This window comes from Oculina patagonica, chromosome 9 (genome assembly GCF_052425735.1).
Source record: "Oculina patagonica isolate OP01 chromosome 9, crgOcupat, whole genome shotgun sequence".
In the NCBI taxonomy this organism is placed as follows: Eukaryota; Metazoa; Cnidaria; class Anthozoa; order Scleractinia; family Oculinidae; genus Oculina; species Oculina patagonica.
This window is the reverse complement of record NC_135766.1, coordinates 29,870,106-29,890,322: the sequence shown is the minus strand read 5'-3', so window position 1 is coordinate 29,890,322 and position 20,217 is coordinate 29,870,106. Positions and strand designations below refer to the sequence as shown.

Here is a 20,217-nt window from a genome sequence, read left to right as displayed (position 1 = left end):
ATCGTCCGTGTCTAGGAGATCGCGTTGAAACTAGACTGCCTTCTGCGTGGCAAAGTTTTTCTATATACAGTAGAACCCCGCTAACTCGAACTCTGAAGGGAAACGAAAAACAGTTCGAGTTAAGTTTTCGGGGTCGATTGAATAATCAGTTTGCCAAGTTAATAATTAATAGTTTATCGATTTTTCAGCACTTCAGTACACAGTACAGTGCAAATTAACTATCTCGTCTGACACTCTCACACGATCATACATTTTTATGTCAAGAGTGGAAAATGACTGTCAGATTCGTGATCTATTAGTTGCATTAATTAAAATCAAATTGCTGTAGTGTCTTTAATCCAAATACACGACAAGAAGAGCTAAGGGAATATTTCAATGGGTATCCGTGGCGAGCTGCAAGAACCAGAATTCGAGTTATCGGGGTAAATTTGACCCAAATTTTGATCAAGGGAAACGAAATTTAGTTCGAGTTAGCGGGGTTTTTGAGTTATCCGAGTTCGAGTTAACCGAGTAGTTTGTTCGAGTGAGCGGGGTTCTACTATAATTCAAGCTAAGCACCCCCTTTTGTGCAGTTTCTACATGCGCACATTATAGCAACGAGAGGAGTATGGCAAGATCCGAAACTCCCAGTAATTGGGTCGCTGTTTTAGTTAGCAGGGAAAGGGGCGGATACGATTATTCCAAGAAATCGTTAGCCTGCGAGCAGGCTCACCTTGGGGCACGCGCGAATATACCTTGGGGCACGCGCGAGTGGCGAGCGTAGCGATAAGGCGGAGAGTGGCGCCAATAAACTCGCGGCTGACGGCGTGCCGCAAGGTGCGGCGTGCCCCAAGGTGAGCCTGCTCGCAGGCTAGGAAATCGTCTTTGGTACCTTAGATAATAACTACTGAACAACCCTCGTTACCGTTTAAGGCACCCTTTATTAAGAAAGACAAAGGGAAAATATTCACTCCAATAAATGTTCCTAAAAGTCCGGTGCAAGCGCAATAAGTAGTGAACAGCATCACTTTCCTCTCCTGGGAGCGACAAACGCCTTTCTTCGTTTAAGTAATTTTTGACAGCCACAGCGATCTTGTGTGTCGAAAAGATCACCGCACAACTCAGGGTTTTGGCTCCTGTACACGTGATGGTCTGGAAGCGAGGCTCTTGTTCAAGCAGTTCCCAGTGCTCCTGGAGTAGAACGTAAATTCTAAATCTACCCACAATACAACAGTATAATTGACATGTAGCCCGGCCACATAATAAAACTAACTGCCGTGACGAAGAAAGCTTGAATAATGTTACGATGTGATTTGCTGTTCATCAAATTTGTTTAAATCTGACAACAAGTTCTGTAATTAATAGTATTTTCCGTTTAAGGACTAGAGAAAAATTGTGTATGCTTTTAAAACTGTCCCTAAGCTAACAATTGTATATTTTTTTTGGCGAACTTCAACTTGTTAGATGAAATTAATTTTCTAAAACCGCTGCCTTAAATTTAAAATGAGATCCAGATGGGTATTTTTACAGTGGGGTGTAGCGTCACGCAACACCATGTATCAAGTCACTCAGTATCTGCTATACAGTCACGCAATTTCCACTCTGTTATGTTGCTTTTCCAAGATCTATTTTTTTCTGCAGTGCTCGGGAAGAATGATATATCATGGAATCTACGAGGCCAGCCACTGGAAAACATGAAAAATAAAACAACAATTTAGTGCAACGAACACATGAGAGGCAGAGCCGTAGGCAGGATTTTGCATGGGTGTGTGCGAGCGCTGATGGTGTAAGCATCTAAGGGGCTCCGAAGGTATTTTCCCCTTCCGGGAAAGTTTGCAAAATCAAGTCCTCAATTTCTGCATTTTGAGAGTTATTGTAACCCTCACTCCCAAGATTAGGCGGACCTTCGCACCTCCCCCCGCCCGCCTACGGCCCTGAGACGTAATGGAAGGTTTTATCAATCCGATATACAATTTATATATCTGTTCTGACGTCATACCTGTAAAAATACCACCAACGATAGCACAGAGTCCGGTGAGAAAATGCATAAAGGACCTGAAATTCAAACGATAACAAAAAACATCAGGTCAGTTTGAATAACTTCCTAATTGTTTCTTATTTTTGCGAATTAAAGACCCGCAAAAATTATTTTTTGAACGTTTTTTATTGTTTTTTTTTATATGTTTGAACGTATTTTTTGGCCAAATCACGAAAATTGAGTCACGCAAAAAATGCCTTTTTCCATTTTAGGCATGTAAGTGCTCCCCCCTCAGAAAGAAAACATGACGAAAATAACGAACATCTCACCTTCGACTTTCTGTGTACTGAACAACCATTGGAGAGAATTCATACAGCACGAAAACACCTACAAAGAACAACATCATCAGTGCTCACTAAAAACATCGGGGAAACTGCTTTGCTTCGCCGACGGCAAATTGAAAACATTTAATGCATTTATTTAATATCACACGTTACAGAAAGTGAAAAAAAAAAACACAGTTACAAAAAAAAAAAAGAAGGAAAAAATACATCAAGTTACACAATTTAACCGATAAAGCCTAACTTACTAACAAATACTTTTAACTAGTCTTTGGTTTTGGAAAACATTTATTCTTTGGTTTTGTATTATTACGCTTTGTGATTGGTTAAAAAAAAAACTCGCGTCACTTTCTTTCGTGACTCGCTCGCACACGTTGTTGTGTGAAGGCCGCTTTATGTTTTCACCAAGAAATTGCGCTGAGGTTGAGAAACACCTCGTCCTTAATTGTTTGTTTCTGGAACCGGTTCCGAACGATTTCAAAACTGGACCTGCAAAACAGCACGTCCAGTTTTGAAACCTTTTGGATGCGTTCCGGACCGGTTACGAAACAGTCCTGTATAAACAGAAGGCCTTTTTGCGGTCGGGATTTCTATTTGGATTCGTTTGGAACCAGTCCTGGTAAACATAGCCTTAGAAAGTGTGAACTGTAAGAATAGGATCAAGAGCGAGGTTCATAAAACAATAAAATAAACGACATTTTTTTTTAATAAACTACATGATACCTGGAAGACCGTGTTCGCCAGAGACTTGTCTGATTACTCGCTTGTGCTTTGTGACCGAGAACTGATTAGTTTTCACCACCTGTAAACAGACAAATACGAGAATTAGGATAATTGAATCACACTAAATGGAACTTGATAATTACAATATACTTGCTACATTATAAAATATATAGTCTAAGAAGCTAACCCCCAGCCACCCGAAGAGAGCTGTTCATTTTCCTAATGTATTGCCTCTTGGTGTCAAAACTATGTTACACCTGAAAACAAAAAGCCAAGGTTCAAGTCCAATAGAAACCTGGAAATTTACTGCCATTGTTTATTTGGGTATTTCACGTTGTTTTTCAGAGGACAACAAAAATGTAACATTCGCTTTTTTCACGATCCCATAATACATCTTGTTTTATTTAAATAACCCCCCAAAATTTTTGCATAAGCATTGTTTTCAATTTCTCTGGGGACGATTGCACGTCACTGTAAATCCCAAGAGAAATTGAAAACAATGCTTATGCAAAAATTTTGGGGGGTAAACAAGATGTATTATGGGAACGGTGAAAACAGCGAATACGGCAAACATTGTCTTACAACTTTTGCAACAAATGCCATACTGCACGAAGAAAGCGCTGTTGCGCGTATTACCTTCCATATGGCGAATTTCGGTAACATGTTACACAAAGTTGAACTCACGTTTACTTCACGCAACGCGTTGCCACGCTTGTAACACGGGAGATAACGCGAAACAACGTTTTAAACGTTTGTGTGGCGTTTAGATTTTGTACTCACCTCGCCGTTTAACTTCCGGTACATCGTTGGGACAATCTTTACAAAGTACTGGTACATACTTCCGGCTAGAATAACAATAAAGAATTAGGATAATATCATGTTTGATTTAAAACCAAATTCTCCTAGGAGGAATTGTAGAAATAAGTGAAAAAAAATAAGGAGAATTTACATGTGCATCTAGAATGCAAAAGAACAGAATCTCACCATCTTCTGCAGCAACAAAAGTGTCGTCCAGGGGATGTTTAATGCCAGGATATTCATGACCAAATGAAAGGTGACGAATATGATGAGTCAGGTTAAACTGCAAGGAAAAAACATTGTTAAACAGGATTTACACGGGCAATGTTTATGTAACAACTTTTATGTGACAAAAATATTTGCTAGTGTAGATGGCACAACAATTATTTTTCAACAGTTCAAAGTTTAGTGCGCCAATAATGATTTTGGACAGAGTAGACACGCTGAAATGCATACGCAATACGCAATGCTGTCCCAATATTTGTCACATTTTATGTGACGAGTTATCTACACGATCAATTTTTCGTATGCGACAACTTTTAATTGTCAAATAACAGCTTACACGCCAGATTCTCAGCAAATACCGGTATAATTTATTTGTCAAACTTATAACCACCAATAACCAATCTCGACGCGGTCGTTCATATAGTGGTGTCAGTTTATTGATTGGTTACAAGTTAAAACTCGCCCCAGTTCCCTGCGCAACCTCGGAACGCGTGTTGAACCATTCTCGTCCCCATAGCCCTTTCGTTTCTCTTAGCCGGCTTGGCACGAGAAAACGGAGGGCTCTGGGGACATAGGATTTTTGAATTAATTCGAATTTTTTTGATTGGCTGTTTGGAACAAAGAATTCCTAAACGGAAGTCAAACGTAACGACTCTCTCATACATTCTTTTGAAACGTCGTGACTGCATACATGAAGACCGGAAGTCCTAGAATCTTGGACTGGAAATCCTGTGTCCCCAGAGCCCTTGTTTCCTCGTGCCAAGGCCCAGCTGGCTAAGAGAAACGAAAGGGCATGGGGACGAGAATGGTGTTGAACAAACGAGGAGGTCTGGGTGAAATCCATAAGATTTACATAGCAGAATTCCATAGCAGAAAGGCGCGAGATGGCGCGTTTCGCGTTTATCAAATGCACGCTCAAAAACTACGCAGATTATGTGGAATGTTAGCAGCCTACCTGGGTGGATCCAAATGGCTGAAGATCATGCACTGTTAAAGTGAAAAAAAAAAAAAAATTAAAATACCAAAAACACTTTGTTATAGATTCTTGTTTCAAACTGTTAGCTAAAGCTCTTTATAAACATTTAGCACGGCATATTCTGTTAGAATTAGTTTGACCATATCCCTCGCTACAAGTAGAACACTTTTCCAGTGACTGTCAGAGAACCGAAATCAAATTACTCACATCCCTGCAATCGCAACAATGCCAAAAATAACTCACTGTGACTGGTCAGGGCACCCAACGGAATATTTCGTTAAAATATCTGTTCGGAAGACGATTTGAGATCTAGAATTTTCGGAATTCATTGTAAATTTTTGCTTGCCTGCCTTTCCTAGGATTTTTGAATAATTATCTAAAAAATGGTATAATTGTTCATTTTTAAGGATTTTTACTCTAAAAGGTCACCTAGAATTTTCGGGGCCCTTCTCTGGCTGGAATTTTTTTGAAAAGGTAAGTTTTGATCCCTATAACTTTCGGATCACTAGACTTTTAGCTAGGAAATCCGAACAGATAAAAAAAATTAGGGGATAAAAATATGCCTATATCTACCGTTTAAATACTAAAATACGTTCAACAGTGCCATCTTCAAGTGGTTTTGAACTATATTCTCGATGGGTGCCCCTGACTGGTGTAAAATGGGAGGAACTTGACGTGTTATGAGTGATTTTGAGTAATGAAAACAAAACAAAAAACAGTAACTGTTTTCAGTTTGGCTTATTTTCTTTGCTGGTTGGTTTATTAGCCTCGGCAACACAAAACCAAACAAAATTAATTCGACAGTCAATGAAAAACTGCTGTTAATGGTATTTAATGAATGATTTGCTGAATGCAAAAGATAGTTTAAGGGCCATCAGCTGTCCGCACAGCACACAAGCTCTACATCATTTCTAGGGTCTCAAGTTTAGTCAGCTATGCATACTTTGGTTTATCAATTAATCGACCTATGCTTTATCATGGTTTCTTTACAATCCTTCACTGGGTTAACACATACTTTTAACAGAAACAGAAACCTATTGACCCAAAGTTTCAGTGAAAACCATAAAGTTCTGCAAAATAATTTGCATTGTACATGTAGGGACTGTTGATCATCTTATATCCTTTACGCTATGATCAGTCCCAAATTTAAATGTTTAAGCAAAAAACAAAAACATAGGAAAATTTAGGCGTTTTTTTTTTTAATTTACTCAGTCTGAGCAGAAAACAGACAATTACAGGTAGTAATTAATTATCAAAATTATAATATTAAGTAAAAAAAAATATTATGGACTTCTCTAATAAATGTGCAGGTTTTTAATATTAAAAAAAACCTTTTAGATTTAAGTTCTAATTTGTGTTTTAGCCGTGGTAGTGCATTAATTTAGTTTTAGTTTTGTTTTAAAGTTAATGATTTCAATCCCAAATTTAATTAACTAGCATTTTACGATTGAAATGTTAACTGGTGTGTTTTAAACTTATTGTTAAAGAGAAAGAGAAGTGGTACATGAAGCGACAAGCCTCAGAGCATGAAGGCATTTCTTGGCCAGCAATCGCTGGGTTAGTTTATTTCTGGTCATTTTTGTCAAGCAACGCTGCACTATGAAGACAGTCTCTTTTACATAGTGCAGCGTTGCATGACAAAGAGGGACACACTTGTCCGTTTGGATCAAACAAAGAAGAGCGAACAGAATAAGGCAAGTTTAAAAAGTATGGCTAGGGCTACTAACTTTAACTTCACCATTCCTCAACAGCTGAATCAAAGGTGAATGCAAATTTAATGACTGCCTGCCAAGAAATGACTGCCTTGCACTTGAAGCCAACAAAAAATAACAGCCTTTACTACTTACTATTGACTTTTATAACATTTCCCCCTGAGCTTAACTTGAGAATGGCGACTGAAAAGTGCAAAACGGTCATTAGAGTGGTGATTATTTTATTGCAAAAAGTTATTATAAAACTTTTACAGTCAAAACAGTGATTGGAAGTGCTTTTGCCATTAAAGAAGTAAGCAAGCAGTTTAAGGTTTAGACATGGCTTCATAATTAATACATGCACAGTTTTTACTTATGTGCCAAATTAGCTACTGATTATCACTTAATTAATTTCCGCTGCAGCCTTTCTCATTAATATTAATAATGACCACTAAGCTTGTAGAACTGATTTGCTATTATGTTTAGCTGGTATGCAATAAGTTTGTTATAAAAAAAAACACACAAACTCTATTTAGTCATTTTCAAGACAACTTGAATTATTTAAGGTGTCTTGAAAATGACAGGTTTAAAAGCCTTGAACTTTACCTCATTCCCATTATGATTGATAATAATTTTAGAAAATAGCAGTGAATGCATAAGTTGGTTAGTTGATGCGGCAGGCAGTTAGTTCTGCTCAGACTGAGCACATGATACAGGCAGTACCCAAATTGTCATGACTTTTTACATGCCTTATAAATTTTTGTGATCTGTTACATGACTATAAATTACTTCATGCCCATAATATAACATGTAACTGTGCAAAGATTTCCTGCTTATACATGTAATTATAGCAGTCAGACAAGAAGTTCAAATTTTAGATATTTCTTTATTACCGTAACTGATTTCATTTATTTAATTTTATGTAATGTTTACATTACAATATATATTTTGTTTATTATTTATTGATTTAAAATTATTATTTTAATATTTATTTACTCTTTTATTAATATAGCTTATTTAATATTTATTAATTTATTATATATTTATTAATTTATTTAAAATTTATTATTAACTCAGTCATTCATTCATTTTTATCAAACCAACTGGAGATTAATCTGTTTTCAGCAATTAATAACAATTAAATGTGCAAATGATTTGTAAAAAAATGACACACCAGGGCTGTCAGTCATCGGATATTGGCCGAACAAAATTTGCTCATGTCCGACTAAATCCCAAGCGTGGTCGGACATAAAGTCCAGACAATTTTTTGATCGTAAATGATTTTACGGCAAATGATAAATAAAAATCTGTCCGACTAGAATTTTGTTTTGCCCAACCAAGATGGTATCTTAGTAGGACATACCGTATTTTCTCGATTAAACGCCGGGCCCCGAATAAACGCTGGGTCTCCAAGGTGGAGTGGTAAGTAAGCCTTTTAGGCATTTATTTGAGGTGTAATATGCTTTAGGGGCAATGGCAAGATACATTTCTGTCACAAATACTGATTAAAAACCCTTGTTTAATAAACATTTTGCTCAAATAAACTGCACCATTCAAATAAACGCCGGATCCACGCAGCCAAGTTTGAAATAAATGCGGGGGCGTTTAATTGAGAAAATACGGTATGTCTGTTCAAGTGAAAAAAATTATTTGCAGTCCTGCACATGGAAGCAAGGCGTTAGTAACGACATGATCACATGTAGTCATTAAACAAGTTATTATATATTAAAAATGTCCTCAGTTTTAGTGACTTCTGGTAAATTAAGCTTACCATGGACATGATGTTGTTGAAAACTTTTTCCTGGAGCAAAGTGAAAATTTCCAGCAACCTGTAAAAAGAAAATGCCTCAATGAGTAACAAGGAGTCTTACAAATGTGCGAGGCATGTGAGGCAAGGCAGCATGGCATGCAAGGCGAGGCAGCAAGACATACAAGGCAGGAATCCCTACTAAAAAAAAAAAGGCTAACCACAAGCTGTACCTAAGCTAACTGTACGCTAACTGGAGTGCTATTGAGGCTAATCTGAATGCCATTTAGGCTAACCAGATTGCACACCTTGCTGCCTTGCTCTTTGTAACAACCAGTAACAAGTCCCAGGATGCAACAAAAAAAGATTTTCTTGCTTGCCCTAATGTCCGAGCCATTGTGTGCTAGTTTGTAGGCTTTTTACAATGGCCTACTTCATCTGCTAACTAAAACGTCAGGCTATTGGATAGCATTCTTTCTGCACACTAAGTCTGGACACTAAAGCCTTGTTTGCATGTGAGATACAAAAGTGAAGGCACTGGCAAGCTCAATGCGAATACAACGGCAAATGGAAGCATGAGGAATGGACAATTCTCAACTACTTGTGCTTGCATTTGCGCTTAGGTTTGTCTTGAGTGTGAACAATGCTTAAACCCAAATGCAAGCAAGCAAAGACTGACTTGTTTGCCATCTTGGAAAAGACTTAAGACGGAATCCACTAGGAAGTCGAGTAATATTTATTAAAGTTGGACAAAAATCAATTTCCAGAATAATTTAAATCCTATTGCGTTATTTCCTACCCTTAATAAAAGGTAAAGATGTAAGTAATTATCCGTGATAACGCCAACAACAATTTCTTATCAGAGTCTGAGAAAATGAATTTCAAAGTTCACAAGGTATGGGCAAAATCTCACGTGTAGCCATTTTGTAAATTCGTCTTAAGCGATTCAGTGGAATTCAGCGGAACTTCAAAATGTGTTTTCGATGTGTGGTGTTGTTAGAAAAGATTTCTTTTGATAAGATATTTGAAGCAGTAACAAAAAAGTTTGCCATTAGGTGGAAATAATTCTGGTACAACAATTTCTTATCAGAGTCTGAGAAAATGATATTTAAAGTTCACAAGCTATGGGCAAAAGCTTACATCTTTTAAGCGATTCAGTGGAATTCAGCGGAACTTCAAAATGTGTTTTCGATGTGTGGTGTTGTTAGAAAAGATTTCTTTCGATAAGATATTTCAAGCAGTAACACAAAAGCTTGCAATCAGGTGTAAATAGTTTTGGTACATAATTTTGTCCAATAACTACTCGAAGTCCTGGCGGATTTCCTCTTAAACTGTGTTTGCATATCTTACATTCCTTGTAAACGAACAATATTCTTGTCGCAAGGTCTGAAAAGTTTATAAGTGAAGCTTTTGACTGTATCGCACAGTCTTCATCAGCAATTGAAATTAGCTCACATTGTCTCGTGAATGTAAATTGTTTAATCACGTGACAACAGATGGTCAAAAATGGCGGGAAGATCGTAGCCCCCGTCTCTGTTCAGCGTTGGGCGTTGACGTCTGATATGGATGGCTTCCTTGATTTTCCTTTTGACATCTACCGACTCTTTATCAAGAATCTTGACTCCTTCCCAGTCGATTTGGTGGTTGTTTCGTGATTAAACAATTTACATTCACGAGACAACGTGAGCTAATTTCAATCGCTGATGAAGACTGTGCGATACAGCCGAAAGCTTCGCTTATAAACTTTTCAGACCTTGCGACAAGAATATTGTTCGTTTATTTTAACACCAAGGTCAAGAATGAGCGTACATAGTCATACATTCCTTGTGTTTGCATTTGCGCTTGTATTTACATTTGCGTTGGCATTGCACCTGTCAACCAGGGTTACTCTTCTCATGACAACAGAAGTGAATAAATTTTGTGGAGTACAGATTACTATTAGCTAGGCAAAGAACTGTCGTGATATTTAAATAAATAGTTGTACTAGCATTTTCATTTAAGCAGTGATGGCAACAGTGGTGCTTGTAGTAGAAGCAGCAAAAGCAGCAGTACTAAACATTCTAATTTAAGGCAATTTCATGACAAACCTTGTTAACTTCCAAATGGCCTGTCACTGAACAACCTTCATTCTTCTGTTCTTGAAGTTTGTCCTTCCAACCTTCTCTCAAACACTGGGATAAAAATCACATAATTATACATTTTTGTTTCAGGTTCTTATACATACAGTTGATTCCCGAAAACTTGAACCTTCAAGGCAAATTGAAAAAGGTTCGAGTTATCAGGAGTTGGTGTTATCAGGAGTTGAGAACAAATGACCGGAAGTAAGAAAAAACAGTGTTTATTGTTTTTCGATTCATCCAGTGTACATTGTAATCAATTTTAACTACAGTAATGAGAAGTCAAGTGAAAATGGAACAATACATTTCTAAAGTACTGTATGACTCCATAATGTAACATAATTTGAAACAACAAAGCAAAGCATCAGGAGAAGTCCAGGTAGGGTATGATGAAAATCCAGGGGAAATCAATTTTGGTTCGCATTAACGCGAAGTTTGAGTTAGCGAGGGTTCGAGTAATTGCATGAAGTCAACTGTAAAAACTTAACGATATGCATGGTTTACACGATTCTGCGTGATGTAACTGCAAACAGGAATTGCTAAGTGTTCAATTCAAGATTTGAGTCTTATACTTCCTGGGTGGGGTCTTACTTTAGGTGCTCTATAAAGTTTTGGACACCCACTTCTTAAAACCCTGAGGTGATGTCCTTGTATGTACAGTCAACTCTCGTCTTGCGGACACCTCGCTATTGGGGACACTTGCTATTACGGACAAAATCCATATCTCCGACATAAGACTAGAGGTTTGACTGGAAATGACTCCTGCTATTACGGACTCTCGCTATAACGGACACTAAGCAACGTCCGGAGTGTGTCCGCTTGAACGAGAGTTGACTGTACTAGTCTCTTAACCAATTGTAAGGATGAAAAAAAAAATAAGTTCAATGATATTAAAAGTAAAAAGCGCTCCTCTCACCTGCTTGATCTCGTCAACATCAGATAAAGCCCAACCTTTCCTTCTGTAAGCTTCTCTGACATCTTCACATGTGTTGCAGCATTTCTTTTCAAGTGTCTCAGCTCCGTAACAAGATTCACATCTGTTTGGATCAAGCTGTGGAAGAAAAACAATGTTACATGTATGAAAATGTTCTTGAGGTCAGAGCTCTACTCAACAGGTTTGCCAATGTTCATTGATAGTTGACCTATAACACAGAATACCAGCTTTCAGGTACCAGTACAAAAATAAGCAAAACTTAATTTACATCATAAGAGCAGTTTTCAATTGAGTGTCGTAAAACCAAAACAAAAGTAATCACTTTGGCCAATCAAAAAAGTCGCAGACAATCCAGTGAACCAATCAAAACTTGAAGCAGTTACATTTAGCCAGAACAAAGCGTGAGAAAATGTGCGCGAGCGAATCATTATTGGTTTTGGCTTTACTTTTGAAGGTGGCACAAGTTGTTTTAACCAATCACTAAGCATAGTAATGCAACACCAAAGCAAACGCGAATTACTTTCAACACTCAAGTAAAAATAGTATCATGATTATTGATATTGAAAGTTTAATGTTATAACTGGTAATAAAGATTGTACTGTTGTTGTTGTTGTTTGCAGTGTAAGTTATTTTATGTAAACAGCTGCAATAGCAAAACACAGAAGTGCTCTTTTTTGTTGTTGTTTTTTTTAACTGCGCTGCGCAGTTCTTGCTCTGCACGGGGTTTATTATTATTATTTTTTGTTTTGTCGGTGACTAGACCCAGACCTCCAAGCTTGAAGTCACGTGATGTTTAGAAGCTGCAAATCAGTAACAAATGGAAAAAGTTTCTCTTTTTTGTCTTTATAAAGTATGTTTAGTGTGAGCTATTCGATTTTGAAGCGTTTGGTTCATGGAAAATACTAAATTTCCATGCTTTCAAAGAGAAATATAATTTAGCGGGCCAGAATCTATGAATAAATACCATTACGTTGGTGGAAAAGAATGTGCTGACATGACAAGTTTCACTTTCGATCGGCTAGACCTCGAGTCACGTAATTTTTCAAAGCTTTCCAGCCACCTTTGAAATCTTTGCGAATCCTTTGCTCTTTACTTAAAAAAAAAAACAGTGTGAAGTATATTGAAGCGTTTGAATCAAAAAATATACTAAAATTTGATGCTTTAAAAAGAATCGCTTTAGCGGGCAAGAATTTACATTTATTTACATTACGTCTGTGTCCTGGAATGTGCTGGCGTAAGCAAATTTCTACTTTCACAAGGCACCGATTGGCAAGAATCACGCAATGCTCTGAAAGCTTAACTGCTACAAATGGAAACTAACCTAGCATGTTAAGTGTAAAATGCTCGACTTTTTAGCTTTAAGTATTTTTTGGAGCTGTGTCATCTAGAGGATTTCTGAAATCTGAAGGAAAACCACTAAGACAAACATGTCCTGACTTGCAAGATTTACGTCATTGGTAAATTAATTCTCCGGGGAATTCCCATTCAGCAAAACACAGGTCTAGTGTTCTTCTCAAATTTGATTTAATTATTTGCTCTAATATTCCATTTTCGGAGCTGGTTATTCAATCTTAAAACGGTAATTAAAGACAACACCGGATGCTGATTTAAAAAATTTTTTTGTTTCACGGATCAGGATCGTGGGAATTAAATTTGGCCACCATTAGCATATGAGAAAAATGTTTAATTTCGGATGGAACTAGTCAACCATGAAATGTCACGCAAGGTGTTTTCTTACCATCTTGTTTGTCAGTCGCAACATTGTTCGACGCAGGTAAAGGGGATGAGGTGGGGGGGGGGTTAATTTTTTGTCCCCCCACATGGCTCCCCTAAAGTGCTCACGAGACCAGCGCAGTTGTAAGCTCTAAGAGCTCTTGTTTTTAATACTTTGATGCCAGTAACCAATTACACATAGAAGTGTCTTGTTTGTTTCAAACACATTAATTTAACACACCTCAAGTAACTCTTTAGCTTCATGACTTTTATCACCTAGATCTGTAAAAAAAAGAGAGCAAAAATTCACAAACATTATAGAAAAGAAACATAGCATCAGGGAAATTAAGTCAAACAACAAACAACTTTATTAAAGGAGGGTAACAACAAACAGTAAAAACTTACAAACCAGCGACACTCAGATTACACATAACAACTAAATTACAGGCACCCCAATATGAAAGGTCAATAACTTTTACTCAACATTCAGATATTTGCTCCTTTTTCATATGGAAAAGTTTAATAATAATTTATAACAAAATGCAGTCAACTGACCTCCCTTTTCTCCATTTTCATCGATTGGTTTCCCATCAAGATCCACTCTCTTTTTAAATATACTATGCATTACATCAATCTAGAAAATAATAACGGGTCAGATTATCACATGAGAAATTTACCAAGTGAACATAACTTGCTAAATATACTATATAATATACTATATAATATACAATATAATACAGGTCAAGCAAGATATCTTGGGTCTAATCAGAGTTTAGGCTTGAGTCTCCTTTTAAATATTTTAACTCTTTATATGAAAAATAAAGAGTTCGAAACAAAGAATGAAATATTGAATTTTCCAGTCAAGACTTCATTATTAGCAAAACCGCTGGTAGGACCACTGAGTTCAATTTATTACTACTCTTGCTGGAAAACTGTCACATTCTGGTTGTAATGTAAAACTTGCACAGTGCCATATTTGTATAAATTTTGTTGCAAGGAAGGCGTGGTGGTTTAATGGTTTATGCACTCTACTCTGAGTCGAACAGTCCAGGTTTGAGCACTGGGCGGGGCGCTGCGTTGTGTTCTTGGGCAAGACACTTTAATCTCACAGGGCCTCTCTCCACCCAGGTGTATAAATGGGTACCGGCGAATTTACTGCTGGGCGGTAACCCTGCGGTGGACTAGCATCCCATCCAGGGGGGAGTAGCAATACTCCTAGTCACTTAATGCTACCGAAACCAGGATAAGCTCTGGCTGTATGGAAAACTTGGCTCCGACACAGACTTTTCCTTTTTTTTACCTACCAAGGACGGCAAACACTAGAAATCAAAATCAGGTAGGGTCCAGACCATTTTATGTGCTTTTGAGTTTTCATTTGACATTGTGTTGTCTTTGCTAAGTCTTCTTTCAAGAGTTATATATGTAACTAAAAATTAACACTTTGAAACTTCAGTATTTAATATTTATTTTGTGAAAAAAGTTTACACTAAAAAGTCACGATGTTTCAACCTCTCTGAGGACATTTTCACGCGTGAGTTAAAGTATTTTTACTTGCACTTGAAAATGGCCTCAGAGAGGTTTTAGGAAACGCTGTAACTTTTTTATTTTAGCATTCACTTTTATTACAAAACCTATATCTAAGAAATTACTCATAGTAGGTAACCATATGATTTTGTACCTGTTGTTCTCCAGAAACATCCATGGCATCTATACTTAAATCTGAAAGTACACAATGAACAAATTAGAACTTCCCACACAACACAATGATGATTGTGTTGTGATTGAATGTTGATGGTTGAATTTATTACTAAATTCTGCTCACTGCTCTTCATACATTTCTTTTTATAACAGTGTGCAATAAAGTTAGGGTACACTAGCCTTGGCCAGCCTCAAGAGTCCTCATGGGCCCGATGAGGATAAGTAAGTAAGTAAGTAAGTACACTAGCCTTGGGCTAGTTGATTTTGTGTTCAAGCTAGTGAACTTAATCCTAACCATGGCCGACAGGCAAGTGAAGCATCATAAGTGTGATGCTTATGAGATTTTTTTTGGACGGGGGGGGGGGGGGGGGGATTACAGAGCCTTTTTATTTGCATGGCTTACTATGAACAGAGGTTCCCTTCACACAAAGTTTCAGGCCTATACAATTCTCTATTTTTAAGATACAGATAACTAAAAATCGCTTTGCGGGCCCGAAAAGTATCCGGAACTTTCAAGAAACAGGAACCTGGAAATTTCAATTTCTTTGCACCCTGTGATTACCAATATATTGGTCAACCAAATTTAATTCACAACAAAGCCAAGTCATGGAATCGAGATACACGGATACAGAAACACAAATTCACAGCGGTCAAACACACTGTGCACATGTGGCATAAAAAGTTTCACATTTCTAAACTCCTCCAAATAATATTTTGGTCAAAAGATAGTCTAGACAGTTAAGGTTAAGAAAAGATAAGTTTTGTAGACTACATATGCATAGAGATTTTAATACCAATACATTGTTAACCACCTAGGTTTCAGCCAATTATATATTCCGGCTTGCCAATGTCCTTTTCTGTCATAACATTTTTCTTACAAAAGCCTGGCATTGCACATTAAGTTAGCTTCAAACTCTTACAAACTTGCAGTCAAGACCTGAATAGAGGACCTGTGTGAAAACCAGCTAGTCAGAGCTGATGTGGCTTCCTCTTTTAATTAAGTAATTTTTTGACAACAAAAACCAGAAGCAGTGCTGGATTTTTGCATTATACACTGTTGTGAAAGGCACAATAATATGACTGACTGTACAAATATTGTGCTCAAAAACAAATACTTACAAACACAGGGTAATTTTGGAAAAATAACATCTACATTAATTCTAAGCTTTTCTCCTCTTGCTGTGTCAACAAAAAGTTCAGGTGTAACCTGGAAACAAAAATAGCATTTTAATGGTCACGTTAATGGAAATTTCTTTTCATATCACTGAATGTAACTAACTAACACAAGATCATTCCCCAGGATTGTATTGCCCATCCCTACCGCACATAGTTTCATGCGTCAGGGCTCGAGACTAATGGTAGCCAACTAGCCAAAGGCTATTAAAAATGCAGTTCTGGCTAGTAGGTTTTGGCCTTTCACTAGCCAAAATGGCTAGTGAAAAAATCAGGCATTAGTGGCAAGAAACCACATTTATTAAAATCGTCTCTCAGAGAATAAAACTAGCAAAAAAACTGTTAACATTATAGAATGTGAAACTTTAAACAAAATTCTAGTTGACAAAATGCATGTACTTGTACAATTTTAAAAGTGAAGAACAAAGCCCATTTTTTTAAGGAAAAAAAAACATGAAGATTAAAGGTTTAAACATTATCAGACATTGTTTTCACCCCCTCCCCCCCCCCCCTTAAAAGAAGAACTATGCTTAAAAATTGCAGCTAGTAGCCACCTGGCTAGTTAGCAAAAAAGTTAGTCTCGAGCCCTGATGCGTGATTAGTCTGTGTACATTGAAAGATTGAGGCTTTCTTCTCTATGGCTGGACCTTGCCAGGGACATGTTAATCCTCGTTTTCTTGAGTAAATCAACCTATCATTTTTTTCTGTTGTTTTAAATTGGGTAATAACTTTTTTTCTGGAAAATAAATATAGACCAATTCTCAATGCAGAATAAGAAACATTTGATGAAAATGTGAATTTAGCAAGCGATCATGACTATTATTACAATGATATTACAAGGATATTACCCCATTTTTATTTCCAAATTTTGAGTTCTCATACAATGTAAGATAAACGATCAATAGGCAAAGTTAGAGAAAAATCTCAGTGCAGTTCTATTTCAGTGGAATTACCTTAAGGGGTTTTGTTGTAAGGCATTTAGAATGAACACTACAGCTGTCAAGCAACACTTACCTCTGTTGATAAGTAGAAACTTAATTCTGATACAAATAAAATAAACATCAAAAATCCACTAACAAGTGTGACTGTAAAGAAACAAAAACAGAAAGTCAATAAATATCAGTTTCAGAACATTTTTGTACCATGTTGTATTCAAAACTTTAAATTAGGCATAAGTTTGGGGTTCCCCTGAGCTCCAGGAAACCACTACCCCGCCTCAAAAAAACTCAAAAAATTTCAGACTACAGAGTTCAATTGTATACTTTCTTAGACCAAAAATGAAGGAGATGTTTTTTGATTTAAAAAAATCCTCTACATTACTACCGTTTGCATTTATACAGGACTTGAGAAATTTAAACACCTGCAGATTGAAAGTTTGAAGGGGTTTCCGTCAACGTTTCAAGTAAGTGATCACAAAAGTGAACTGGTGACAAATAGATTAATGAATTCCCAGGCCAATACTCCTTAAACCACCTTTATAAACAGGCACAGATTACCATGATTATTACTGGTAAACCCTTTGTAGCTAAGTTGTCAAAAAGAGCTTTGTCTCGCTTACCAGTCGGAATAAACACCATAAAAATAAAAGGTACAAAATTATGTTCAGCAAGCCGTAGAAAGGTATTGCAACATTCAGTCTGCCACTGTCTCCTTTGTATAAAATTAATTTTTTGTAAAGATCTGTAAACTGTTTAGTTTCATTTGGTTTCCAAATGCAAAAACCCTTGAAATTTTAGGTAGAGTCTCAAAAAAATATTAAAAATGTCTTAACTGTGAAATATAATATACCATATTTTCTTGGTTATAAGGCGCACGGTTTTTTCGAGGAAAATCTGTTTTTTCTTGGGAAGTTTTTGCCAAAATCAGCGTGCATCTTATAGCCGAGTGCGCCTTATAACCAAGAAAATACAGTAGTGTGACAAAGTTTCTGTTGCCTTCTGTCCAAATAAAATATATTTATCCTGCAAAAATGTCATTTTCAAACTCTGATTGACAGAAATCTTGGAAATGTTTCTGCAGGTATTTTCGTTTCGTTTCGGAAATCACATATTAATGCAAACACTGGTAATGCATCTGCTATTATTTTCATTTCTACGCGACCTGATTGTAAGGGGAAAGATGTAAAATTGTAAACCCCCCCCCCCCCCCAGCAGCACATCTTTGTATGGAGCATATAAGGCAGTTATACCCCACCCCATGGGGTTAACTCTAAAGATGACACAAAATGTAAATATTGCTGTTAGCGATGCTTGCTTTTATCTATCTTTGTCATGTTATGAATAGATAGAAGCAGGAGGCTGTTAAACGAAAATAGGTTTGTTTTGACAAACTCTGAAGCCCCACAACAACCGAAAAAACCCTTAACACATGGACATCTGTGATTGGATAGTCGCAGTGTCAGAAATTTCAGCGGGGCATAAACCCGAGGTTAAATTCAAAACTAGATCCATTACACCGAAACATGCTCACAATTTACCGCCTAGAAATGCGAAATTAGAAATTAAAGTTAAGCCACTGGCAATAATTCAGAGAAACTCTTCATTTCCTCAAAATAAAACGATGCTAATTACACATGCATGCTTCAAAACTACCTGAAAATGTTGCCACGTTTACACAATAACTAAAACAAAGCTGACGGTCCCTCCACAAATGAACGATAGTTTACTTTTAAAATACAGGTTAATCTTGAAGATTTTTTATACTCTAACCAGATTATCGATCAGTTCTTTTGTAAGTTAACCACACTGCATTAAAGACGTAACATCAAATTTGTCACTTCCTAAAATCCCATTACAGCAACTAGCAGAAGTTAGCTTACGTTACCTGCGGCTCCGCCGAAAGTTTTTATGCGAAAATCTTCAAGCGTCTTGGGGTACGCGTCGAATTTCTTCAACGTACTGACTAAATCTTTAGTTTGCATTTTGCTACGTTGATTTGTGTGGAAAATCCTAACAGTTTACCGTACTTTTATCCATCCATTCGAACAAGTGTAAGAAATGTAAATTTCAACGAAAATGACTCGCTATTACACGCATGCGCAATTTGTTTCATTTCCGTGTCAAAAGATCACCTTAGTCCTCCCCCCTAAAAAGGTGGAAAACCTTGCTGAATTCTGTCAGAAACCATCAGCGACTCATTGGCCATAATTCCCAGAAATAAACAAACAAATAAGACCTTGCTAAAACGTTTATTCAGTTGCTTGCAATTTTTAACTTGTTCCAAAGCTACAATCCTAGCTACAATCGTGGGGGGTGGGGTGGGTAACGGATTTATGACGAGTTCCGTGTAGCCAGGGCGTTAGTGTAGCTGGTGGAATTTCCCGCACGTTTGCTTTGCTTCAGCTATGGAGACGCTAAAATTGAGCAGCGAAATATTTCGAAATTTATCGCAAGGGAAATATTTCCCCATTCTCTTTGCGGCTTCGCAGCTCTCGATCTTGTGAGAGGCTCCGCTGCTGAGAAAAACACTAGCGCGCAAACTCCTGCCATGCGAAGGCGTTTGCGCAGGGAGTCAAAAGCGTTTGACTCCCTGCACCCACCGTTGCTGTTGAGTAAGCTTAAAGCATACGGTTTCCAGGACGGACTTATACAACTGCTGAAAAGCTACCTTAGTGACAGATACAATCGTGTCAAAATGGGCAACCAAGTCAGTTCGTACAGGTTGGTGAATCGAGGCTGTCCCCAGGGCTCTGCCCTGGGGCCGTCACTATGGAACATTTTTCAGAACGACCTTCCCTTGTGCATAGCAACCAGACCATCTATGTACGCTGACGATCATCAAATTTACCACAGTGGTCATGATCTAGTGGAGGTTACATCCAAGCTTAGTGAAAGTGCGGATCAGGCAACAAAGTGGTACGAGTCAAACTTGCTGGCCGGAAACCTTAAGAAATTTCAGACGTTGAACATCGGCTGCAGCAAGACAACTGACTCAGGCACTAGTGCAGTGATCTATGCTAACAATCAGAAAATTAAGACCGCATATACTCTTAAACTTTTAGGGGAACTATTGACTCCAAACTGAATGTTTCGGAACACGTTAGCTCAGCCTGCATCCCGCCTACATAAAGGCAAGTCAGAGAATCGGCGTACTAATGCGACTAAGGAACTGAATCCCCACTAAGG

At 37.4% G+C, this 20,217-nt stretch overlaps 1 protein-coding gene across 2 annotated transcripts; it reads right to left on the bottom strand.

Moving 5' to 3' along the window:
- Positions 1–899: 899 nt before the first annotated feature.
- LOC144664739 (endoplasmic reticulum-Golgi intermediate compartment protein 3-like) lies at positions 900–19,144 on the bottom strand. Of its 2 annotated transcripts, XM_078525945.1 has the most exons (17): positions 18,917–19,144; positions 17,108–17,178; positions 16,040–16,127; positions 14,901–14,941; positions 13,778–13,856; positions 13,464–13,504; positions 11,492–11,626; positions 10,546–10,629; positions 8,483–8,540; positions 6,868–6,915; positions 5,000–5,031; positions 4,006–4,102; positions 3,802–3,866; positions 3,022–3,100; positions 2,287–2,344; positions 1,979–2,034; positions 900–1,664 (listed from the first exon to the last, which is right to left on the bottom strand). In XM_078525945.1, exons 1-17 carry the CDS (start codon positions 19,011–19,013, stop codon positions 1,585–1,587), a joined length of 1,209 nt encoding a protein of 402 aa, XP_078382071.1. In that variant the 5' UTR covers positions 19,014–19,144; the 3' UTR covers positions 900–1,584. The 2 variants fall into 2 exon arrangements, with proteins under 2 accessions (XP_078382071.1, XP_078382072.1); XM_078525946.1 differs by lacking the exon at positions 6,868–6,915 and having other exon boundaries at positions 18,917–19,138.
- Between the last annotated feature and the right edge of the window lie 1,073 nt (positions 19,145–20,217).